Below are 26,706 nucleotides of genomic sequence, written 5' to 3' on the forward strand. Positions count from 1 at the left end.
GGATCAATTTTTGAAGCACCTGGGGGTTTAAAGTGCTCACTATGCTTCTAGATAAGTTCCTTGGGGGGTCTAGTTTCCAAAATGTGGTCACTTGTGGGGGAGCTCCAATGTTTAGGCACACGGGGGCTCTCCAAACGCGACATGGTGTCCGCTAAAGATTGGAGCCAATTTTTCATTAAAAAAGTCAAATGGCGCTCCTTCCCTTCCGAGCCCTGCCGTGCGCCCAAACAGTGGTTTACCCCCACATATGAGGTATCAGCGTACTCAGGACAAATTGGACAACAACGTCCCTGGTCCAGTTTCTCCTTTTACCCTTGGGAAAATAAAAAAATTGTTGCTAAAAGATCATTTTTGTGACTAAAAAGTTAAATGTTCATTTTTTACTTCCATGTTGCTTCTGCTGCTGTGAAACACCTGAAGGGTTAATAAACTTCTTGAATGTGGTTTTGAGCACCTTGAGGGGTGCAGTTTTTAGAATGGTGTCACTTTTGGGTATTTTCAGCCATATAGAACCCTCAAAATGACTTCAAATGTGAGGTGGTCCCTAAAAAAAATGGTTTTGTAAATTTTGTTGTAAAAATGAGAAATCACTGGTCAAATTTTAACCCTTATAACTTCCTAGCAAAAAAAAAAATTGTTTCCAAAATTGTGCTGATGTAAAGTAGACATGTGGGAAACGTTATTTATTAACTATTTTGTGTCACATAACTCTCTGGTTTAACAGAATAAAAATTCAAAATGTGAAAATTGCGAAATTTTCAAATTTTTTGCCACATTTCCGTTTTTTTCACAAATAAACTCAAAAATTATCGACCTAAATTTACCACTAACATGAAGCCCAATATGTCACGAAAAAACAATCTCAGAATCGCTAGGATCCGTTGAAGCGTTCCTGAGTTATTACCTCATAAAGGGACACTGGTCAGAATTGCAAAAAACGGCAAGGTCATTAAGGCCAAAATAGGCTGGGTCATGAAGGGGTTAAGAACAAAAACAGGCTTCACCTGGGAAGAGACTGAAATCTCATATCTTGGTATATTTTTCGCTAAAAACTTCTCTTTCACCGTTAAAAGTAACATTAGGAAAATATTAAAAACTATCTCACAAGATTTTCTCATTTGGACTAAGTCTGGGCTGACATGGACTGGTAAAGTTCTTGCAGCCAAGACAATTGACCTCCCCAAAATCTTTTACCTGTTTAGATCACTTCCACTATCAATCCCTACTGCCCTCTTAAACAAAATCCAAGAGTCGATTAATTCATTCATATGGGGTAACAAAAGAGCGAGGGTGGCTAAAAATATTCTATATAAAAATAAATCCAGAGGTGGCTTGGGACTACCGAACATTCAGGCCTACTACCTTAGCAATCTCATAAAGCAAAGCCACACTTGGTTTAATCACTCTTCAAAGCCAGCTTGGGTAGATTTGGAAACCTCTTATAACAACTACCGCCCCCTAAAATACTGTATATATGATAGAATATTTAAATCCAAACCCCCTGGCTCTTCACACCCCATTATAGGAGCTATTTCTGCCGCTTGGATTAAATTGGCAAGACCCAAGAGAGGCTCCAATAAATCAGAAAATTTATACAACTTTCCACTCAAACTTCTTACAGACCTCTATGATTCCCAGTTACCAGCGAACTGGCCAGGACTGGGTATCAAAACAGTCAAAGACTTATATGACGGTAACTTTACTACCTTTGAAAAATTAAAGACAAAATTCAATCTTCCGTCTTCGGATTTCATGGCGTATATTATGCTAAAAGAACAAATTAATAAATTCATAAAGGGGCCATATTCCAAAGCAGAAATAGCAACCTTACTCCTGAATAATATTGACCATAAGTTGTTTTGGAGTACTAAGTATCTTTACAATTATTTTAACAACGATACTTCTTTTACTAAAAATTCCTATTTCAACCGCTGGGAAAAGGATCTGAGAATGCCTATCAGTAAAGAGCATTGGGAAAGGGCTATAATTAATACCTACTCATCTAATATATCTCTTACACTCCATGAATCCTTCTTCAAGTTATTGACTAGATGGTATCTGACTCCGGTAAGGTTGTCTCACTTTAATAACGCACATTCCCCTCTCTGTTGGAGAGAATGTGGGTTTCCAGGTAGTTTGCTGCACTTATTTTGGAGCTGTCTAAAAATTAAACCCCTCTGGACACAGATATCCATCTACATTAATAAAATCCTCAATAAAAAATTTTCTCTCACCCCTCAATCTGCCTTGCTCTCTATTGACCTGGACTGTATACACCCTTCCCTAAGATATGTGATTGTACACGTATTTTTAGTTACAAAAAATCTGATTGCCCTCTATTGGAAGAATAAAATGGTGCCGGGACTCTCTGACATTGTCGACAGGCTCTATCTCCATAATTCATTGGAACGCAGATTTGCAGTCGTAAACGGAAACTTATCCAAGTACGGTTTAAAATGGGACAGGTGGAATGCTATGTTTCCTCAAACATAGATTGTCTTTTGACTTATCTGTTGTTATTGGGTCGATTGATTTTCTTTTTTTTTTAGGTATCTCCTCTATTGCTAATTTGTTATACCAACTTCTAAGTGGGTTCTTGGGTTTTCTACATTCCCTGTTGGCAATGTCTGAGATCGTACTTACTTATAATGGAAGTTATGGTTTTACTTCTTATCCCATCTTGGAAAATAATATTGGAATTAAAGTTCTCCAGTTTTTTTCCTTTGTTTACTTCCCTTTACCCTTCCCTCTCCCTCCCCTCCTCCCCTCCCTCATCCCACCATTTCCCTTACCTTTATAAAATTTATATTTCTTCATGTATTTGACATTTCTCTGTATAATGTTTAATAATAAAAATTATTTGAAAACGAAAAGATGCATGATCTAATTACGGATGTTTCACATGTGCCTGGCCTTGTAAGGGAAGGCCAAAAAATGAAAGAGGTAATAGTCTGTTATATAATTGATATTTTCTTGCTATTTCATAAAGAGAGCACTAGAAAATACTTTTATAAAATATCACCTGGATATAGCATAAATGAAAGATTGATGTATCTGATCCAAAAAAGGAGATGCCAATACACGATTTGCGAAATGCATGCATGGTCATTGTCCATATGGAACAAACATTCTACTCCCATTGTCCCCCCAATCTGTAACTACAAACAACATTACTTTTTATGCAATAATTTTGTGGCTTTCACCCTGATTTTATTAAGGATTACAAAATGTTAAACAAAAGTCAAGCAGCTACGCTGCTTCCTTCACCAAGCAATGCACCAACACAGGCCTCACCTTCCAAAACTTACCACTTCATTTGTCGTCTGCCAACTACAGAACAAAGCTGTAGGGATGCCCCTTGGCTTTTCTGCTGCCCAGGGCTCATAAGAGTGGTCTAAAATGTATTATTATTGTGCCAGTATTCCTTCAGTATATCCTTTCTCATGCCAGCACATGCCTCTTAATGAATCTGGTGCATCTTACTTTAGTACACCCTTCATCAAGATGTCTGTGCAAAAAGCTAGTCTTCATGAATCCAAGCAAAAATTTGAATTATTTTTGTCTATCAAGTCAAGTGCAAAATATTTCTGCTTGAATTTTATCATCAATACATTTTCAACACAATATGGTATCACCATATGGTATATTATCAATGGTATGGTATGTCCCAGGTGACAAGATAAAGACTATAAAATGGAATTGCCAGGAGTACTGTTTACTAGGGACCCCTTAACCCAATCTAGTATACATTTATACTTTCTCTCCCCTGACTCTTGAAGACATGTGGAAACAAGTCATTGACAGCAAGCAAACCTCTGTATCACCATCTCCTAATGCTTAAACCTTTCAACTACAATCATCTTCTGACCAAACCGATTGCTAGTTTTATTATCGAGTTCTTATATAACAGTGCTACTTTAAACTATGCCATGACCTTTTATTCTCTCCAACAGCAATCTGTTTGGCCAGATGAAGGTCCAGGATTGTGGACTGAAACTTCAAGCATATACCTAATTTTGGATTACTTAAGAATAAAAGCTTGCATATACTTGCCATGTGATAGTACAACGTTCTTTAACCTTAATCTATATTCAAAGTGGAACCTACTCAGGCACCTGTGAGTGCCATCTAACCAACACAATTAAACCTTTCAACTAGTTAGCCAGTGGTCTTTTCGTGATCATCTTCATCCTTTTTGCAAGTCTTGGTGCTGTTGTTGCTCTGGCTCATGGGCTCGTATTTTGACTGTAAGGGTTCCAGGTAAAACAAAAACTACAACTCATTCTCCATCTTTTGATTACTGGTTTTGTGCCCCCTTTACTTTAGACACGAAAACCCATCCCCTTATTTTTCTGCTAAATGGAGCATTTTTGTTTCTTAAACAAAAGCCCTCCATTTACTAAACTTCCCTTTTACTAACTCTCTGGACCATCTTATTTCTTTTTTCAATATTTTATCCAAGGTCCAAGGATCCTTGGGTTGATCATGGTCTAAAGTCAAAAACAAAACAAAGAAAGATCTTCAGATATTAGACCTTCATCACTCCTCCGCACTACTTCCACTCAACTTTCTTCCTCTTCCAACAAGAGACGTTTACATAACTGCTGCAGCCAGTCAGTGAGACAGTCTGTCTCTGATGGTACATAACTTCATCAGTGGTCACTTGACATTCCGTGCCAGAAGAGGGAATGAGGAATCCAATAGAAGACAGGAGCAGGGGTGTGGAGAAATATCATTAAATACCTTTTTTATTTTAAAACCACTATTTGCACAGTTTAACATGCTAAAAGACTAGTGAATGATGCCTAAGATGATGTTTCAAACTTTCAATGCTAGTAATTGACTGACGTCACGACACAGTAAAGTTAGCGTTTCATAGAAATAGATCATAGACTTTGGTAAATGAGGCCCAATTTGAAGATGTTTTATTTTTATACACTTTCTACTATTTTAGGAAGCTCAAAACAACAAAAAACTGAATCCCAAATCAACAAAGCTATCACTGGTTGACTGTAAAAGAGAGAATTACTTTACATGATGGATGTAATCAAGCATGGAAAACACGGCACTAGCAGTAACTGTATAGTATATGTATGATCATTTCTGCTTTTACAAACATTTCAGGTTCTCTTGTTGGACTGGACTGTTGATGAACCAGTGACAGAGGTTGTATCAAAGATCATAACTCCTCAAAGGCCTTCAAGTACTAAAGATGACAATTTATCCCAATATACAGTTCTAATGATACAGCAGATGATTCAAGAATTATATCTCGAGATAGAGGAAAAATGTTCAGCATTGACCAAAAAGGTGAGTAAGAGACAAAATAGACAAGACTGCATGAATACTTACATGATAGAAGAATGACTGATACAGAAATATATATTCTCCTTCAGGAAGAGGTTGACAATAATAAGAACTTCTTATGCCAAAATAAAGATCTCAACATGTTTGGACAAGGAGACCTAAAGAAGCTTGAAACATTAAAGGAGACTAATTTTCCACTTAATGAAGAAGGTTAGTTTCTTCTAATCAGACCAGGATAATTAGAAGAAAAAAATATCAGTTTCTTAAACGTGAATATACAGTTAAGTCCAGAAATATTTGGACAGTGACTGAATTATGATTTGGCCTCTGTATGCCACTATTTTAGATTTTAAATGATACAACTGAGATGCAATTGAAGTGTAGATTTCTAGGTTAATTAAAGGGGTTGAATTTAAATATCCAGTGAAACATTTAGGAATTGCAACCATTTTTTTTACAACGCCTCCTCATTTCAGAGACTCCAAACTATTTGCACAAATAAACTTTAGTAGTGAACATATATCCCCTTAAAAAATTAGATTTTATTATGAATATTTTAAAAATACACCACCCAGTGCTATTTAGGCACAATTCGGCCTAAAGGTAAAAAAGACCAAGGTCTAGCGCATACCCTGCAATGGCCTACTCTGTCACCTGCCTGGCTGTGGAGGTTGGCACCCTAATTACGATGTTTTGGCGCCCCCACTCAACGTGGACTACCCCTCACTGCCCTAGATCACCCTATGCTGCAGGTGTGAAGACAAAATACATAAGAACAGAGATGAAGAAAGCAAAAAAATGGTCAAAAAAACACACAAAAAACTAAATAGAAAAAAATTAGCAAAAGAATAGAGGCAAAAGCAGGATATTAGATAAGACCTATATAGGCTCCGGCCCCTTTTATAAACCAATTTGCTAAACACCAATAATAGGCAATGGGTATGCTGTCAGATGTGCCACATAAAAATTTATAGCATCAATCACTACAGCCTATACCACATATACTCAAAAATACTGCAGTTTGTCTAGCTATTATTAGCATAAATTATACCCATAAGGGATTAAAGCCTGCAATTAATATTAAACACAACCCAAATAGATAACCAGGGCCAAGTATTTAAGGTATCTCAGTGGTGTAGGTAAAATTATATGTTATTTATCATGATATATTGCACTTCGCCTCATAGCCTTAGCATAGATAACTGCCTTAAAAATTGCAAATTATACCATATACATTTTCTTCTTCATGGACTATCAAGCCATAGATATACCAGCCCTAGGGGGTTGCCCCCATATATAAACAGGGCTAAACAGTCACAAAGATACTAGTGCAAAAGCCTAAAACAGGCAAGACTGTACAATTTTCCAATGGTATAAGCAGGATGGCGTGTTACTTATCATGATACACTGTGCCTCGCCTCAACGCGTTTCCCCGTAGTTCGGTTCATCAGGAGGCCCGTCAGAGGGTTCTCAAAATGTTAGATGCCATAGATGAGTAGCATAACCAGTGGCTTATACGGGTGGAATTAAATAACCCCCGCTCATACACATGCTCCAATCAGCATCGCCATCAATAATCATGGCCAGAAAAAGCCTGAGTGATGAACTATTTACCTGCCAAATCCAAAAGGATTGATGTACCAATATGCCATGCTTCTCCGGCGTCAGGGTGCTACTACCGCGCAAATGCGGAAGTATCATTCACGTCATCAGGAGATTATTGCCAGCTAGGCGCCAATGCGCCTGCGCATTAATCGGAGCAAACTGATCGCTAGTGCGTTTCATTCTACGTCGCTAATGCGTTACATTCTCGCCTGCGATCCGCAAAACTGGTCACTAAAGCGTTTCATTCTCAACGCAACAGCGCATGATCGGGAAGCAAAACTGATCGCTACAGAGTATCATTCTCCACACAGCAGCGCATGACCGGAAACGCTCCAAGTGCACCCAATAGATTTTCATATATTATTGCTCCTTTCACACATAAGCATATATTATGTCTTGCTGGCATACAGAAAAATGGAAAGGCAGGGTACATTTCCAAAAACATAACTATAAAGTCCATTAAAGGGCATAAAGATATTAATAGAAAATTACAGGCAATGTGTCACATGTACAAACATGCTCAAAAGAACATGTAGCTTTAAGGATAAATCCATTAACCTCCACATATCATACGGCCTTCGACCCCAAAAGAGACCACTACAAAAACCAAAAACAACACACAAATGGACAAGGTGAGGGAAACGGTTAAATAAAAGACGCATATGAAAGATATTCATTCAGGCCCTTTGGGGACAAAGATTGTAATCTAAACATCCACTCAGTTTCTTTTTGTTGGATAACCTTATCTAGATCACCCCCTCTTGTTTTTGGTTTAACTATTTCCACCATGTTAAAGGTGATTTCTTTCAAATTGCCCCCATGTACCTCATTCATATGGCGAGCTATCGGGGTGTCCCTCTTGTTTCTAATATCACCCACGTGCTCTCCCACCCTTACCCTCAGTTCTCTGGTTGTTTTACCAATATAATCCTTCGGGCAGGTGCACGTGGCCTTGTAGACTAGCCCGGTAGATTTACAGTTTCCAAAATCTCTGATCTGGTATTCCCTGCCATTTGCCGCACTGCAGAAGGTTTTACATTGTGTCATCAGTGAGCATCTAGAACAATTGCCACACCTAAAGAACCCATTTGGTTTTCTGTCCAGCCATGTTCCTTCCCTACGGGGTTTCTCATATAAGCTATGAACCAAGGCATCCCCTATGGTTTTACCCCTTCTATACGTTATACTGGGTTTGGGGGATATAAAGTTGCTTACATTAGGGTCTGCCAGCAGAATGCCCCAATGTTTTTGAAATACTTGAAAAACCCTCTCAGATTGCCCGTCAAATGTACCAATCATCCTGACAATTTTATCCGATTCCTCCCGATCTTTTTTATGTAGGAGGGACTGCCTATTGACAGTGAAAGCTTCCCTAAATGGACCATCTAATGTCTCTTTGGGATATCCTCTTGCCCTAAATCTGCCATATAAATCATCAGCTTGTTTTCTGTACACCCCCAAATCAGAGCAGTTCCTCCTGATACGTAGGAACTGCCCTTTAGGTATTCCTCTTTTAAGAGGAACTGGATGATGGCTGGTCCATCGTAACAGATTGTTAGCGGCAGTCGGTTTGCGGAAGGTACAGGTTTCAATCCCCCCGTCTTGTCTTTTTGAAATTGTCAGATCCAAGAAATTAATGCTATGTTCATGGTACTCAGATGTAAACCTTAAACCAAAATTATTCATATTGATGTCCTCCACAAACCTACAAAAGTCACTCGCAGAGCCGGACCAGAAAATCAAAATATCATCAATATATCTGGCCCATAAATTGATGAAAGGGCTCCACCATACCTCTTCATTCCCAAACACTAGAGTTTCCTCCCACCAGCCCAGGAAAATATTAGCATATGTGGGGGCACAGGGGCTCCCCATTGCTGTACCCCTGAGCTGGTGGAAGTACTTCCCATTAAACAGAAAATAATTATGGGTCAGGACGAACATGAGGAGATCTTGAATAAAAATATTGTGTTCAACACATTCCACTGCTCTAGTCCGTAAAAAATGTGCCACGGCTTTGTTGCCACACTCATGTGGGATAGAGCTATACAGCGCCTCAACATCTATTGACGCTATAAGTGTCCCATTACCCAAAGTGATCCCCTCAAGCATTGACAACAGATGTGAGGTATCCCTCACATAGGATGGAAGCGATGTGACAAATGATCTTAGAACTCTGTCCAAGTACACCCCACTGTTTTGTGTTAGGGAATCTATCCCTGATACTATCGGACGCCCTTTTAAAGGCACTAGGCCTTTGTGCACTTTTGGTAAGGCATAGAATGTGGGAATCACAACCTTATCGGGTAACATAAACTTATATTCATTCTCTGAAATTAACCCTCTTTCTTTGGCTTGATCCAACATGGCTGCCAGAACCTTCCTATATTCCTTTGTGGGGTCTTTAGGTAGGATTTCATATGTATCATGCTCATGGAGTAAAGCATGACACATATCTAAATAAACTGAATGGTCCATGATGACGAGGTTGCCCCCCTTGTCAGAGGCCTTTATAATTACATCCTTATTTTTTTCTAACCTTTTTAAAGAGTTTTTTTCGCCCTCCGTTAGATTGGATGCCCACTCATATGTCTCCCTTTTGATCTTGGATAAATCTGTCTCCACTAGCTTCATAAAAATGTCAACGCTCGTAACATAATTTATAGGTGGCATCCTAGTGCTTCTATTTTTTAAATCTGTAAAGGGACCCTTACCCCGTACCTGGTGATTCTCATTCAGTAATTCAGTTAACGTACGCCAGCTCTCAATGTCGTCTTCTGATACACCTAACCTTCTGCAATTCTCAATGTCATTCTGCTGAAAAAATAGTTTCCATTTCAGGTTGCGTCCGAATAAGTTCAAATCCTTCACCCATCTAAAGCAATCATATGCACCCGTAGGGACAAAATTTAAACCTCTCCCCAACAGGGAATAGTCTTCCCTTGATAATACATAGGATGAGAGGTTAATAATTTCCCCTTGTCCTATATGACTCTCTTCCTGAGATCGTACCCCCCTATGGGGCCCCGATCTAAAAAAGAAGAGGAAGAGGATTGAGGCACTGTAGAGGAGGTAGATGCTAAAGGCGTAGCCTGGTACAGTCTGGGCTCTCCGCCTCTGCTTCTGCGTCTGCGCTGATACCTTTGCGCCCGCCATCTTCCTTGTGGTTGTCTACCCCTCCCCCGGGCAATCTGAGAGGGTTTTTCAAGTATTTCAAAAACATTGGGGCATTCTGCTGGCAGACCCTAATGTAAGCAACTTTATATCCCCCAAACCCAGTATAACGTATAGAAGGGGTAAAACCATAGGGGATGCCTTGGTTCATAGCTTATATGAGAAACCCCGTAGGGAAGGAACATGGCTGGACAGAAAACCAAATGGGTTCTTTAGGTGTGGCAATTGTTCTAGATGCTCACTGATGACACAATGTAAAACCTTCTGCAGTGCGGCAAATGGCAGGGAATACCAGATCAGAGATTTTGGAAACTGTAAATCTACCGGGCTAGTCTACAAGGCCACGTGCACCTGCCCGAAGGATTATATTGGTAAAACAACCAGAGAACTGAGGGTAAGGGTGGGAGAGCACGTGGGTGATATTAGAAACAAGAGGGACACCCCGATAGCTCGCCATATGAATGAGGTACATGGGGGCAATTTGAAAGAAATCACCTTTAACATGGTGGAAATAGTTAAACCAAAAACAAGAGGGGGTGATCTAGATAAGGTTATCCAACAAAAAGAAACTGAGTGGATGTTTAGATTACAATCTTTGTCCCCAAAGGGCCTGAATGAATATCTTTCATATGCGTCTTTTATTTAACCGTTTCCCTCACCTTGTCCATTTGTGTGTTGTTTTTGGTTTTTGTAGTGGTCTCTTTTGGGGTCGAAGGCCGTATGATATGTGGAGGTTAATGGATTTATCCTTAAAGCTACATGTTCTTTTGAGCATGTTTGTACATGTGACACATTGCCTGTAATTTTCTATTAATATCTTTATGCCCTTTAATGGACTTTATAGTTATGTTTTTGGAAATGTACCCTGCCTTTCCATTTTTCTGTATGCCAGCAAGACATAATATATGCTTATGTGTGAAAGGAGCAATAATATATGAAAATCTATTGGGTGCACTTGGAGCGTTTCCGGTCATGCGCTGCTGTGTGGAGAATGATACTCTGTAGCGATCAGTTTTGCTTCCCGATCATGCGCTGTTGCGTTGAGAATGAAACGCTTTAGTGACCAGTTTTGCGGATCGCAGGCGAGAATGTAACGCATTAGCGACGTAGAATGAAACGCACTAGCGATCAGTTTGCTCCGATTAATGCGCAGGCGCATTGGCGCCTAGCTGGCAATAATCTCCTGATGACGTGAATGATACTTCCGCATTTGCGCGGTAGTAGCACCCTGACGCCGGAGAAGCATGGCATATTGGTACATCAATCCTTTTGGATTTGGCAGGTAAATAGTTCATCACTCAGGCTTTTTCTGGCCATGATTATTGATGGCGATGCTGATTGGAGCATGTGTATGAGCGGGGGTTATTTAATTCCACCCGTATAAGCCACTGGTTATGCTACTCATCTATGGCATCTAACATTTTGAGAACCCTCTGACGGGCCTCCTGATGAACCGAACTACGGGGAAACGCGTTGAGGCGAGGCACAGTGTATCATGATAAGTAACACGCCATCCTGCTTATACCATTGGAAAATTGTACAGTCTTGCCTGTTTTAGGCTTTTGCACTAGTATCTTTGTGACTGTTTAGCCCTGTTTATATATGGGGGCAACCCCCTAGGGCTGGTATATCTATGGCTTGATAGTCCATGAAGAAGAAAATGTATATGGTATAATTTGCAATTTTTAAGGCAGTTATCTATGCTAAGGCTATGAGGCGAAGTGCAATATATCATGATAAATAACATATAATTTTACCTACACCACTGAGATACCTTAAATACTTGGCCCTGGTTATCTATTTGGGTTGTGTTTAATATTAATTGCAGGCTTTAATCCCTTATGGGTATAATTTATGCTAATAATAGCTAGACAAACTGCAGTATTTTTGAGTATATGTGGTATAGGCTGTAGTGATTGATGCTATAAATTTTTATGTGGCACATCTGACAGCATACCCATTGCCTATTATTGGTGTTTAGCAAATTGGTTTATAAAAGGGGCCGGAGCCTATATAGGTCTTATCTAATATCCTGCTTTTGCCTCTATTCTTTTGCTAATTTTTTTCTATTTAGTTTTTTGTGTGTTTTTTTGACCATTTTTTTGCTTTCTTCATCTCTGTTCTTATGTATTTTGTCTTCACACCTGCAGCATAGGGTGATCTAGGGCAGTGAGGGGTAGTCCACGTTGAGTGGGGGCGCCAAAACATCGTAATTAGGGTGCCAACCTCCACAGCCAGGCAGGTGACAGAGTAGGCCATTGCAGGGTATGCGCTAGACCTTGGTCTTTTTTACCTTTAGGCCGAATTGTGCCTAAATAGCACTGGGTGGTGTATTTTTAAAATATTCATAATAAAATCTAATTTTTTAAGGGGATATATGTTCACTAGTTAATTCAGATTCCCAGGTTTATAAATATTTTTTCCTATAACAAATAAACTTTACAAAGTATTTTATATGAACATTTTATTATGGTAGAGAATCCTTTGCAGGCAATGACTGTCTGAAATCTGGAGGCCAGGAAGCCATGGATATCACCAAACGCTGGGTTTACTCCTTTGTGATGCTTTGCTGCAGCTGACTTCAGTTGTTGCTTGTTTGTGGGCCTTTCTGCCTTAACTTTTGTCTTAAGTATGTGAAATGCATGCTCGATGAGGTTGAGATCTGGTGATTGACTCAGCCATTGCAAATATTCTACTTCCACTTGTAATATTCTTTGGGTCATTGTCCATCTGTACTGTGAATCATTGTCCAATCAACTTTGCTGCATTTAGTGGAATCTGAACAGAAAGTATGGCCCTACACACTTCAGAATTGCTTCAGTCACATCATCAATAAACACTAGTAACCCAGTGCCAATTGGAATTCATGCATGCCCATGCCATCACACTGTCTTCACCATGCTTTACAGAGGATGTGTTGTGCTTTAGATCATAAGCCGTTCCAAGCCTTCGCCATACTTTTTTCTTCCCATCATTCTGCTACAGGATGATTTTAATTTTATCTGTCCAAATAATGCTTTTCCAGAACTGGGCTGGCATGTTTTTCACTTGGGTGGATATTGTGAAGGGGTTTTTCTTGACCATGGAAAGGATACTGCGATCATCCACCACTGTTGTCTTACATGGACATACAAGCCTTTTTTTCTAAGCTCACCAGTGCTGTTTTTTTGCAGAGTACACCAAACTGTTGATTTGACCACTCATAAGATTTATGCTATCTTTCTGATGCATATCTTCTTTTTTTTCAGCCTAACAATGGTCTGTTTCGTTTCCATTGAGAACTTTTCTTACCGTATTTTGTGTGTTCACAGTATCAAATTCCAAATGGAAATGTCACACCTGGAATCAGCTCCAGACCTTTTACCTGGTTAGTGGATGATAGATTAACGAGGGAATAGCCCTTGCAGTCCATTAACCCCTTCATGACCTTGGGATTTTTCATTTTTCCGTGTTCGTTTTTCACTCCCCTCCTTCCCAGAGCCATAACTTTTTTATTTTTCCGTTAATTTGGCCATGTAAGGGCTTATTTTTTGCGGGACGAGTTGTACTTTTGAACGACATCATTGGTTTTACCATGTCGTGTACTAGAAAACGGGAAAAAAATTCCAAGTGCGGTGAAATTGCAAAAAAAGTGCAATCCCACACTTGTTTTTTGCTTGGCTTTTTTGCTAGGTTCACTAAATGCTAAAACTGACCTGCCATTATGATTCTCCAGGTCACTACCACTACGAGTTCATAGACACCTAACATGACTAGGTTATTTTTTACCTAAGTGGTGAAAAAAAATTCCAACCTTTGCTAAAAAAAAAAAAAATAAATTCCCCCATTTTCCGATACTCGTAGCGTCTCCATTTTTCATGATCTGGGGTCGGTTGAGGGCTTATTTTTTGCATGCCGAGCTGGCGTTTTTAATTATTCCAATTTGGTGCAGATACGTTCTTTTGATCGCCCGTTATTGCATTTTAATGCAATGTCGCAGCGACCAAAAAAACGTAATTCTGGCGTTTCGAATTTTTTTCTCATTACGCCGTTTAGCGATCAGGTTAATGCTTTTTTTTTATTGATAGATCGGACGATTCTGAACGTGGCGATATCAAATATGTGTAGGTTTGATTTTTTTTTATTGATTTATTTTGATTGAGGCGAAAGGGGGGTGATTTAAACTTTTATATTTTTTTTATTTTTTTCAAATTTTTTTTTACTTTTTTTTTTTTAACTTTTGCCATGCTTCAATAGCCTCCATGGGAGGCTAGAAGCAGGCACAGCACGATCGCCTCTGCTACATAGCAGCGATCTGCTGTTCGCTGCTATGTAGCAGAAAATCAGATGTGCTGTGAGCGCCGACCACAGGGTGGCGCTCACAGCTGCCGGCGATCAGTAACCATAGAGGTCTCAAGGACCTCTATGGTTACAATGTAGAAGCATCGCCGACCTCCGATCATGTGACGGGGTCGGCGATGCGCTCATATCCGGCCGCCCGGCCGGATGCGGTAGTTAAATGCCGCTGTCTGCGTTTGACAGCGGCATTTAACTAGTTAATAATGGCGGGTGAATCGCGATTTCACCCGCCGCTATTGCGGGCACATGTCAGCTGTTCAAAACAGCTGACATGTCTCGGCTTTGATGCGGGCTCACCGCGGAGCCCTGCATCAAAGCAGGGGAGCTGATCTCGGATGTACTATCCCGTCCGAGGTCAGTAAGGGGTTAAAGAGCTTTCGAGATAATTATCCAATTACTTTTGGTCCCTTGAAAAAGAGGCAGCTACATGTTAAAGAGCTGTAATTCCTAAACCTTTGCTCCAATTAGGATATCAATAGCCTCAGGTTAAAGCTAAGAGTCTTCACTTTAAGTGCATATTGATTATAAAACTGTATTTTGAATATGTTTTGTTAAACAGCTAAAATGCAAACATTTGTGTCACTGTCCAAATATTTCTTGATCTGATTATATATCTTGGATACGGTTGAGGCTAGGTTCACATTTGTACGTCTGCAAATGTATGGCATATCCATGGGATGTATATATATTTTTTTAAATTGTAATTTTTATTGAAAATTTTTCAAACTTTACAGGAAAAGAAAAAATAATTAGGCATTTTAGATTTTTCACTATCATTTATAGGTTAGCAACCAATCTTATACTATAGTAATAAAACATTTTCAAGTAGATAAAGTGTAAAATTTTACAAACAAACAAACAGACTCAGACAAAAGGAAAGATGGGGAAATGATATGAAATGTTACGACCTAGTTTTAGCCACCTCATAGAGGTCATATATTTAACATGGTCTAAAAGAAATCCCAAGGAGACCAAAGAAGGTTAAATCTCTATACAGTGTTGTCATTAAAGGCTGCCTGGTATTCAAAGTTCATGATATCTTTGATGAGAGAATATAGATCTAGTTCGGAAGCTGGAGAGGATTGCTTCCAATGGTAGGCAAGCATGCTGCTGTTAACATATTAAAAGCAGTCTAGTGGATCTCTTGGATATGGATGCAGGGAAAATATTTAATAGAAAGAGCTGAGGACTTAATGGGAGATCCACTCCAAAAACTTGCTTAATGAGGAGTTGGACTATCACCCAGAATGGTTTAATAAGTGGACAGTCCCAAAAAATGTGAAATATAAAACCTCTAGACATGATGCAACGCCAGCAAAGGGAAGGAATAGATGGGTCCATTTTATGTAAAAATTCAGGCATATGGTACCAGAGATGAAGGAATTTGGAATGATTTTCTTTGTATGAAATACAAGATGCAGTCTTGGCTGCTCTGGTCCAAACATTTCTCCATTCTACCACGGTTAGTGTTTTACCCAGATATTCCTCCCATTTGAGCTTATAAGAGTGTCTAGTTAGGGAATCTGTGTCTGAAGCCTGTAGAATATTGTAATTAATAGTTATTAAACGTCTTGTTGTTGAACTATTCTTGCACAGTCTCTTGAAGGAGGTAGGAATGGAAGTCTGTAGACCATGGAATAATGATGAGGCAAAGTGCCAAATTTTAATATTTTGAAATAATGTAAGAGAATGGAGGGATAAATTTGTTTCCAGCTCATCGTAGGAATGTCAAATTTGCGTTTTATAGTTGATTATGTCAGCGAAGTTAAACAAAAGCCAGATTGAGTCCACACTCCTGTAAATTAGTGGGTTAAACTTTCAGGGAAATTCGGATGAAAAAGAAAGGAAGTAAGAGAAGAATTTGTTGATGTCAGATTGAATTTTTTAGAGCAGACCCTCCATATATTTCTGGTGTGCATCATTGGACCCAATAGGTCTATTGACAGGGGATTGTAAGCTCCAATCCAGATCAGGGAGTTGGGGTGAGCTTTCATATAGGCAGGCTTAGAAAACCACGATGGGATCGTGTGGAGGTGTGATGCCAAATAATAATGAACAAAGTAAGGTGCTGCCAGACCTCCCATCTTTTTATCAGCCAACATTACCGACTTTGGAATTCTATGATGTCTTCCTGCCCATATGAAATTTAAAGTGACTGCTTGAAAAGCACGTAAATCTTTTAGTGTATTTATTTTAATATGTGGTTATTTGATGTTTTTTATATTTCTTGAGCAATGTTTTTCTTTCTTCTTTTTTTCACATTTTGTGTGAGGGGTAGTTTTTGTGTATGATGTCATTTCAGGGGAGGGGTTGCATTTGTATAAATTGTTACCTCATTTCCCGTTCTGGCATCGGGATCTGTGGAAGCGCTGAGTGCGCGAAACAGCTGTCATCCTGTGGTCAACATGAACTCCTTGTCCACTTCGCATATGTCCTAATAAAGTCTTATCTGTTTTATCGGGCTTGGTGAGTGCAAACCATTTTTTTCTTTTTCTCTGGATTTCAAGCACTTTTTTGGTTATGCACCCGAAGCGCCCGTGTATGGAGTAGGTGGTATGGGTACTGGCATAGCAGCTTAAGGCACGCTGATAGGTAATCGCAGAAAGCGGCAGTGCGGGTATATCATTTATTTTCTTTTTTCTGGACAATTCACAGTATAGCCACAGACAGCTTCACAAGGGATCGGTGGCGATTTAGCCATAGTATGCCAAGTTCTCTATAATCTGGCAATGACTAACATAATGAGTTTACTAAGCAGGGGACTCCCTTCTATGACTTCTATTATCCATACTAGAGTACATAGACAGGGGCAGTCAGGATGACCCTATTTAAAAGAAACCTATCACCAGGTTTTCACAATTTAAAGTACATACAGCATCATCTAGGCCTCTTTTACAGCATCCTAGTATTCTGTATATATGTCTCCAATCCCCTCTACAAGGCACAAAAAAGGGATTTTATTATGCTCTCCGTTACCATGGTCCGGTCCGATGGGCGTCTCTGGTCTTGATCCAGTGCCTCTTCTCTTCCAACAATCGCCGTCCTCCTTCCCTGCTTCATGTGGACGGCGCACCCAACGTCATCCACACAGTGTCCCCCAATCACAGTCCTGCACAGGTGAACTTCTACCGAGGGCAGGGAAAAGTAGTGTTGTACTCATGCGCCGGGAAAGGCCAGAGTGCGCCGATTACCCAGAGGTAAAGTTGGCACATGTGCACTACAGTGCTTTGCTCTGCCTTCAGCACGGCAAACAAGTGCGACTGCACAGGAGCGTGATTGGGGGAAAAGCCGGCACGTTATCCCTACTAAATAGGGTAGGAGGACAGCAATCGTAAGAAGAAAGGAGGCGTTGGATCAAGACCAGATATGTATATCGGACCTCATTGAACCTGTGCATATAATAAAAGCTTCTTTTTATGCCTTGTAGAAAAGATTGGGGACATAGATGCAGCATACTAGTATTCTGTAAAAGAGGCCTGACAGGTGCTGGTCGTACTTTATATTGGGAAAACCTGGTGATAGGTCCCTTTAAGTGTATTGCAGATCGTTTGATCATTAGCAAGATGGACTACACATAAGCAGTTTATTAGGTAGAAAGCATAAAAGGCCTTTTCGGTCATCGGATGGATGGTATGTAATATGGAGGAAGGAGGGACGGCTTCCTTCAGTATACAATACTTAGTGTCATTAACTCCTCCACTTCCTTAAGTTACCAGAGAATTTTTAAAGAATACCAAATATTTTTTCCTTATTTTTTCTTGGGTAAACAAGGGGTGTGCCCTACTGTATATGGAGGTGCATCTTATAGTCTGTAAAATATGGTAAGTATGATAATTGGGGAAAGAGTTATTTTTTAACCCCTTTCTGACATTAGACATACTATCCCGTCGAGGTAGGCTGGGCCCATATGCCTACCGACGGGATAGTATGTCATAGCGATCGGCCGCGTTCACGGGGGGAGCGTGGCCGATCGCGGCCGGGTGTCAGCTGACTATCGCAGCTGACATCCGGCACTATGTGCCAGGAGCGGTCACGGACCGCCCCCAGCACATTAACCCCCGGCACACTGCAATCAAACATGATCGCAGTGTTCCGGCGGTATAGGGAAGCATCGCACAGGGAGGGGGCTCCCTGCAGGCTTCCCTGAGACCCGCGGAGCAAGTTGATGTGATCGCGTTGCTCCGAGGGTCTCCTACCTTCTTCTCCCTGCAGGCCCCAGATCCAAAATGGCCGCGGGGCTGCATCCGGGTCCTGCAGGGAGGTGGCATCACAGCGCCTGCTCAGAGCAAGCACCGGGAAGCCTCCAGGAGTGCACGTCAGATCACTGATCTGACACAGTGCACAGCAAAGTCAGATCAGCGATCTTACACTATAACATGATGCCCTCCCCCGGGGCAATGTTATAGTGTAAATAAATAAAAAAATCAGATGTGTAAAAAAATTTAAACAAAAAAATCCTAAAAAAATATATATATATTGTTCCCATAAATACATTTCTTTATCTAAATAATAAAAAAAATAATAGAAGTACACATATTTAGTATCGCTGCGTCCGTAACGACCCGACCTATAAAACTATCCCACTAGTTAACCCCTTTAGTGAACACCGTAAAAAAAAAAAAAAAGGCAAAAAACAACGCTTTATTATCTTACTGCAGAAACAAAAAGGGGAATAACACGCGATCAAAAAGAGGGATATAAATAACCATGGTACCACTGAAAACGTCATCTTGTCCCCCAAAAACCGAGCCGCCATACAACATCATCAGCGAAAAAGTAAAGAAGTTATAGTCCTCAGAATAAAGCAATGCAAAAATAATTATTTTTTCTATAAAATAGTTTTTATCGTATAAAAGCGCCAAAAAAAGATATAAATGAGGTATTGCTGTAATCGTACTGACCCAAAGAATAAAACTGCTTTATCCATTTTACCAAACGCGGAACGGTATAAATGCTCCCCCCCAAATGAAATTCATGAATAGCTGGTTTCTGGTCATTCTGCCTCACAAAAATCAAAATAAAAAGCGATCAAAAAATGTCACATGCCTGAAAATGTTACCAATAAAAACGTCAACTCGTCCCGCAAAAATTAAGACCTCACATGACTCTGTGGACCAAAATATGGAAAAATTATAGCTCTCAAAATGTGGAGACGCAAAAACTATTTTTTGCAATAAAAAGTGTCTTTTAGTGTGTGACGGCTGCCAATCATAAAAATCCGCTAGAAAACCCGCTAGAAAAGTAAATCAAAACATTTTTTTTATTTTTTTATTTTTCCCTAACTAAGGGGGTGATGAAGGGGAACTTCATCACCCCCTTAGTTAGGGAAAAATAAAAAAATAAAAAAAATGTATTTATTTCCATTTTCCCATTAGGGTTAGGGTTAGGGCTAGGGTTAGGGCTAGGGTTAGGGTTGGGACTAGGGTTAGGGATAGGGTTTGGATTACATTTACAGTTGGGATTAGGTTTGGGTTATGGTTGGAATTGGGGTTAGGGGTGTGGTTAGGGTTGGGATTAGGGTTAGGGGTGTGTTGGGGTTAGGGGTGTGGTTGGGGTTAGGGGTATGTTTGGGAATAGGGTTAGGGGTGTGTTTGGGTTAGGTTTTCAGTTAGAATTTGGGGTTTCCACTGTTTAGGCACATCAGGGGCTCTCCAAACGCAACATGGTGTCCCATCTAAATTCCAGTAAATTTTGCATTGAAAAGTCAAACGGCGCTTCTTCCCTTCCGAGCTCTGCCATGCGCCCAAACAGTGGTTTACCCCCACATATGGGGTATCAGCGTACTCAGGACAAATTGTACAACAACTTTTGGTCCAATTTCTCCTGTTACCCTTGGGAAAATAAAACAAATTGGAGCTGAAATAAATTTTTTGCGAAAAAAGTTAAATGTTCATTTTTTTTTTAAACATTGCAAAAATTCCTGTGAAATACCTGAAGGGTTAATAAACTTCTTGAATGTGGTTTTGAGCACCTTGAGAGGTGCAGTTTTTAGAATGGTGTCACACTTGGTTATTTTCTATCATATAGACCCCTCAAAATGACTTCAAATGTGATGTGGTCCCTAAAAAAAAAATGATGTTGTAAAAATGAGAAATTGCTGGTCAAATTTTAACCCTTAAATCCCTAACAAAAAAAATTTGGCTCCAAAATTGTGCTGATGTAAAGTAGACATGTGGGAAATGTTACTTATTAAGTATTTTGTGTGACATATCTCTGTGATTTAAGGGCATAAAAATTCAAATTTGGAAAATTGCAAAATTTTCAAAGTTTTCGCCAAATTTCCATTTTTTTCACAAATAAACGCAGGTAATATCAAAGAAATTTTACCATTATTATGAAGTACAATATGTCACGAGAAAACAGTGTCAGAATCACTGGGATCTGTTGAAGCGTTCCAGAGTTATAACCTCATAAATGGACAGTGGTCAGAATTGTAAAAATTGGCCTAGTCATTAACGTGCAAACCACCCTTGGGGATAAAGGGGTTAATATTAACACATTGGGGGTTATCTATAATATATTTAACTAAAAGTCTTAGGGTACCGTCTCACAGTGGCACTTTGGTCGCTACGATGGCACGATCCGTTACGTTCCTGCGATATACTTACGATCTCGCTGTGTCTGACACGCTACTGCGATCAGGGACCCCGCTGAGAATCGTACGTCGTAGCAGATCGTTTGAAACTTTCTTTTGTCGCTGGATCACCCGCTGTCATCGCTGGATCGTCGTGTGTGACGCCGATCCTGCGATGTGTTCGCTTGTAACCAGGGTAAACATCGGGTTACTAAGCGCAGGGCCGCGCTTAGTAACCCGATGTTTACCCTGGTTACCATTGTAAATGTAAAAAAAAAAACACTACATACTCACATTCCGGTGTCTGTCACGTCCCTCGCCGTCAGCTTCCCGCACTGACTGTGAGCGCCGGCCGTAAAGTAAAAGCAGAGCACAGCGGTGATGTCACCGCTGTGCTGTGCTTTACGGCCGGCACTGACACAGTCAGTGCGGGAAGCTGACGGTGAGGGACGTGACAGACACCGGAATGTGAGTATGTAGTGTTTTTTTTTTTTTTTACATTTACAATGGTAACCAGGGTAAACATCGGGTTACTAAGCGCAGCTCTGCGCTTAGTAACCCGATGTTTACCCTGCTTACCCGGGGACTTCGGCATCGTTGGTCGCTGGAGAGCTGTCTGTGTGACAGCTCTCCGGCGACCACACAACGACTTACCAACGATCACGGCCAGATCGTATCGCTGGTCGTGATCGTTGGTAAATCGTTTAGTGTAATGGTACCCTTACAGCTAGAAGACAATTACCCTCATCTTCAAACAAGCTTTAAATAAAAGAAAGCTGTAATCTGATTAGACTACATTGACACTGTATTTTTAGGATAGTTTTCATGCTGACGAGCCACAATTTATATATAATGAAGGCTTGACATTCTGTATTGTAGTTTTCAGATTGTTAAAATAAATAAAAAAATAATAATACAAAAAAAACACTGAAAATTTGACCAGCTTTTAACATGTATTTTTTCTTTTTTTTTAGGTTGGCTTTACATACAGCGTTTTGCACCTTTTTTCCTCATGATTTTGTTGGTATTTTTACTGAAATTTCTTTAGGACAAAACTACTAGGCCAAGTGTTATTATAACGTCCCCAGTGAATTATTGCACAGTCTACACACAGACATTTTCATTGATACAAATTAAAAACGGCATCAATAAGCTTGAAAAAAAAAGGCGCTAAAGGTATGGTTTTTCATAAAAATGTGTATATTTTTGCTATTTAAAACCAGATGTGTATACATATTTGTTTTTTCCCAATTGGATTGTAGATTTTTGTATTTTATTTTTGTATACATGATTGAGAAATATGTTTTACAGTAGCCAAATGGACCATATGAAATTGTAGACTGGAGATATTAGCTGACTTTTATGGGAGAGTGTTGTGGGCATCCTCTGTGACCTGTGCAGAGGTCATTATGCTGGGATGAGGAGGAGATGAGCTGTAAAATCACCTACTGTGAATGGCGTTATCCTGTTATCTATAATACAGGTGTATCTCACAAAACTAGAATGTCATCAAAAAGTTAATTTATTTCAGTTCTTCAGTACATAAAGTGAAACTCATATATAAAGTCATTACAAACAGAGTTGATGTATTTCAAGTGTTTATTTCTGTTAATGTTGAGGATTATGGCTTACAGCCAATGAAAACTCGAAAGTCATTATCTCAGTAAATTAGAACACTTTATAACACCAGCTTGAAAAAATGATTTTAAAATCCGAAATGTTGGCCTACTGAAATGTATGTTCAGTAAGTCCACTCAATACTTCGTCAGGGCTCCTTTGCCATCAATTCCTGCTTCAGCAAGGCTGGAATTGGGAAGGTTAATCTTTGCGAAGGACGTATGAATCAAGCCGCATACAGGGTTATCCTGGAAAAACAGTTGATTCCTTCTGCTCAGGCAATGTTCCCCAACTCTGAGGACTGGTTTTTCCAGCAGGACAATGCGCCATGCCACACAGCTAGGTCAATCAAGGTGTGAATGAAGGACCACCACATCAAATCCCTGTCATGGCCAGCCCAATCTCTAAACCTGAACCCCATTGAAAATTTCTGGAATGTAATCAAGAGGAAGATGGATACTCACAAGCCATCAAACAAAGAAGAACTGCTTAAATTTTTGTACCAGGAGTGGCATAAGGTCACCCAAAAGCAGTGTGAAAGACTGGTGGAAAGCATGCCAAGACACATGAACGCTGTGATTAAAAATCATGGTTATTCCACAAAATATTGATTTCTGAACTCTTCCTGAGTTAAAACATTAGGATTGTTGTTTCTAAATGATTATGAGCGTGTTTTTTTTTTTTTTGCATTATTTGAGTTCTGCAAGCAATGCATTTTTTAAATTTTGACCATTTCTCATTTTCAGAAAATAAATACAAAATGTTTTGCTTGGAACTTCGTAGACATGTTGTCAGTAGTTTATAGAATAAAAGAACAATTTACATTTTACTCAAAAATATACCTATAAAGAGAAAAATCAGACAAACTGAACATTTTGCAGTGGTCTCTTAATTTTTGCCAAAGCTGTATATTGGATGTACTGACTTATATCATATGTATATATGCTAGTCATAAAAACTGGCTGAATCATTTTTCCCTAACTGTTTATAAGGGTTTTTTAAGGGGCCTTTTTCTTGTATTGTTTCGTCTCACTGTGTGATTTTTTTGTAATAAAGATTATATTTTGTTTAATTGCTAAATTATTTCCGCTTATGTTTGATATATTCAAAGCAGTTTTTTCTATATAATAAGGCGATCTACTATTATTCCAACTGTTACTGTATTTTTCGGACTCTAAGATGCATCGGACCATAAGACGCACCTAGGTTTTAGAGGAGGAAATTAGAAAAAAATTTGAAGCAAAAAATGTGGTCAAATCTATACTTAATATCCCTCATCCTGGTATGCATGGCTCCTTATCCCTATCCTTGTATGCAGGTCCCCCATCTCTGTCCTGGTATGCATGGCCCCATCCTTATCCTGGTATGACTGGCCCACATCCCCATCCTGGTATGCAGGGACCCATCCTTATCCTGGTATGTAGAGCCTCCATCTCCGTCCTGGTATACATGGCCCCATTCTTATTCTGGTATGATTGGCCCCCATTCCCATCCTGGTATGCATGACCCCATCCTTATCCTGGTATGAGTGGCCGCAATCCCTATCCTGGTATGATTGGCCTGAATCCCTATCCTGGTATTCTATGCAGGGACCCCACCTCCGTCCTGATATATATGGGCCCATCCTTATACTGGTATGATTGGCCCCCATCCCCATCCTGGTATGCATGGCCCCATCCATATCCTGGTATGATTGGCCCCATCCTTATCCTGGTATGCATATGCCCCATCCCTATCCTGGTATAATTGGCCCCATCCTTATCCTGGTATGGTTGGCCCCAATCCCTATCCTGGTATGCAGGAACCCTATCTCTGTCCAGGTATGCATGGCCCCATCCTTATCCTGGTATGCATGGCCCCATCATTATCCTGGTATGCATGGCCCCATCATTATCCTGGTATGCATGGCCCCATCCTTATCCTGGTATGCATGGCCCCATCCTTATCCTGGTATGCATGGCCCCATCCTTATCCTGGTATGCATGGCCCCATCCCTATCCTGGTATAAATGGCCCCATCCTTATCCTGGTATGCATGGCCCCATCCTTATCCTGGTATGAGTGGCCGCAATCCCTATCCTGGTATGATTGGCCTGAATCCCTATCCTGGTATTCTATGCAGGGACCCCACCTCCGTCCTGATATATATGGGCCCATCCTTATACTGGTATGATTGGCCCCCATCCCCATCCTGGTATGCATGGCCCCATCCTTATCCTGGTATGCATGGCCCCATCCTTATCCTGGTATGCATGGCCCCATCCCTATCCTGGTATAAATGGCCCCATCCTTATCCTGGTATGCATGGCCCCATCCTTATCCTGGTATGAGTGGCCGCAATCCCTATCCTGGTATGATTGGCCTGAATCCCTATCCTGGTATTCTATGCAGGGACCCCACCTCCGTCCTGATATATATGGGCCCATCCTTATACTGGTATGATTGGCCCCCATCCCCATCCTGGTATGCATGGCCCCATCCATATCCTGGTATGATTGGCCCCATCCTTATCCTGGTATGCATATGCCCCATCCCTATCCTGGTATAATTGGCCCCATTCTTATCCTGGTATGGTTGGCCCCAATCCCTATCCTGGTATGCAGGAACCCTATCTCTGTCCAGGTATGCATGGCCCCATCCTTATCCTGGTATGCATGGCCCCATCATTATCCTGGTATGCATGGCCCCATCATTATCCTGGTATGCATGGCCCCATCATTATCTTGGTATGCATGGCCCCATCCTTATCCTGGTATGCATGGCCCCATCCTTATCCTGGTATGCATGGCCCCATCCTTATCCTGGTATGCATGGCCCCATCCTCATCCTGGTATGCATGGCCCCATCCTTATCCTGGTATGCATGGCCCCATCCCTATCCTGGTATAAATGGCCCCATCCTTATCCTGGTATGCATGGCCCCATCCTTATCCTGGTATGCATGGCCCCATCCTTATCCTGGTATGCATGGCCCCATCCTTATCCTGGTATGCATGGCCCCATCCTTATCCTGGTATGCATGGCCCCATCCTTATCCTGGTATGCATGGCCCCATCCTTATCCTGGTATGCATGGCCCCATCCCTATCCTGGTATAAATGGCCCCATCCTTATCCTGGTATGCATGGCCCCATTCCCTATAGTGATTTGCAGGGCCCCCATCTCCGTCCTGGTATGCATGGTGCATCTTCCTTATCCTGTTATGATTCCCAATTCTGGTATGCATGGCCCCCAGCAGAAAAAAAAACATTCTTCCCTTCCCTTCACGGCCTCACAGCGTCCAGCTGCGTTTCCAGCAGCTGCTTTATGCTTGTAAGCAGCCAGTCAGTGCCAGTGTGTGGAATGGAGTTAATATTCATTTCTCCTTAGCAGCGGGCACAGGAGTTAGCCGCAGTAGCCGGCTCCTGCCTCCTGTGATGGGCTAAAAGACACCCCCCATTTTCCTCCACATTTTTGGAGGAAAAAAGTGCATCTTATAGTCCAAAAATATGGTGTATAAGAGGGCACAAAATGTATGCTGCCCATAACCAACCTCCACGATTGCAGGTGGATTATAGTATGAGCTATTTAGACTATCACCCAAAACCCCCCTCGGTTACATACCATTGGCTATAAAGTAGACTCGCAATGTTATAGATGTGATACCTCTAACTCTGATATATATCATGTAATAAAAAGTCCGCATGGAGTCTAGTAAAAGGGGCCCATGGGATCACGTTGCTGCCTCCTTTCTTCCCCTTTATCTCATTCGGCTTTATTATACACTTCTTATTTTCAATCCCTGCTTTTGGTTGGTAGTTATCTCCTCCCCCCCTTCACACTTTTACTGTCTCTTTAGGGCGCTTGTTAGTTTTAGTATTAACTATAAAAGATTGCTTTGCAGGAACAAGAATAAACTTTGCTTGGCAGGTTTTTAGCCAGCTGACTACGCAGTGTTACCGCAGGATCCTGAAGAGGCGCATTGTCCCGCTGGTCCCACCCGTTTTTTGTAACTATAGATATATGTCGCAGTGTTTATCTGTGGGTGGTCACCCAGCGATGGACATTTGGTTTAATGAGTAATTTATTGGTTGATTTTAATTGAAGGTTTATGA

General features: G+C 40.7%; 1 protein-coding gene across 1 annotated transcript in view; it reads left to right on the forward strand.

Annotated features, from left to right (window-relative positions):
- LOC143815502 (uncharacterized protein CXorf38 homolog) overlaps positions 1 to 23,910 on the forward strand; it is a 67,592-nt gene extending 43,682 nt beyond the window's left edge. Inside the window, exons 5-8 of the mRNA XM_077294757.1 lie at positions 2,869 to 2,943; positions 5,125 to 5,310; positions 5,397 to 5,517; positions 21,973 to 23,910. Coding sequence (XP_077150872.1) covers positions 2,869 to 2,943; positions 5,125 to 5,310; positions 5,397 to 5,517; positions 21,973 to 22,046 — 456 coding nt within the window. The 3' untranslated portion in view covers positions 22,047 to 23,910. The remainder of the gene's footprint in view (positions 1 to 2,868; positions 2,944 to 5,124; positions 5,311 to 5,396; positions 5,518 to 21,972) is intronic.
- The last annotated feature ends 2,796 nt before the right edge of the window (positions 23,911 to 26,706 follow it).

This window comes from Ranitomeya variabilis, chromosome 3 (genome assembly GCF_051348905.1).
Source record: "Ranitomeya variabilis isolate aRanVar5 chromosome 3, aRanVar5.hap1, whole genome shotgun sequence".
Classification (NCBI taxonomy): Eukaryota; Metazoa; Chordata; class Amphibia; order Anura; family Dendrobatidae; genus Ranitomeya; species Ranitomeya variabilis.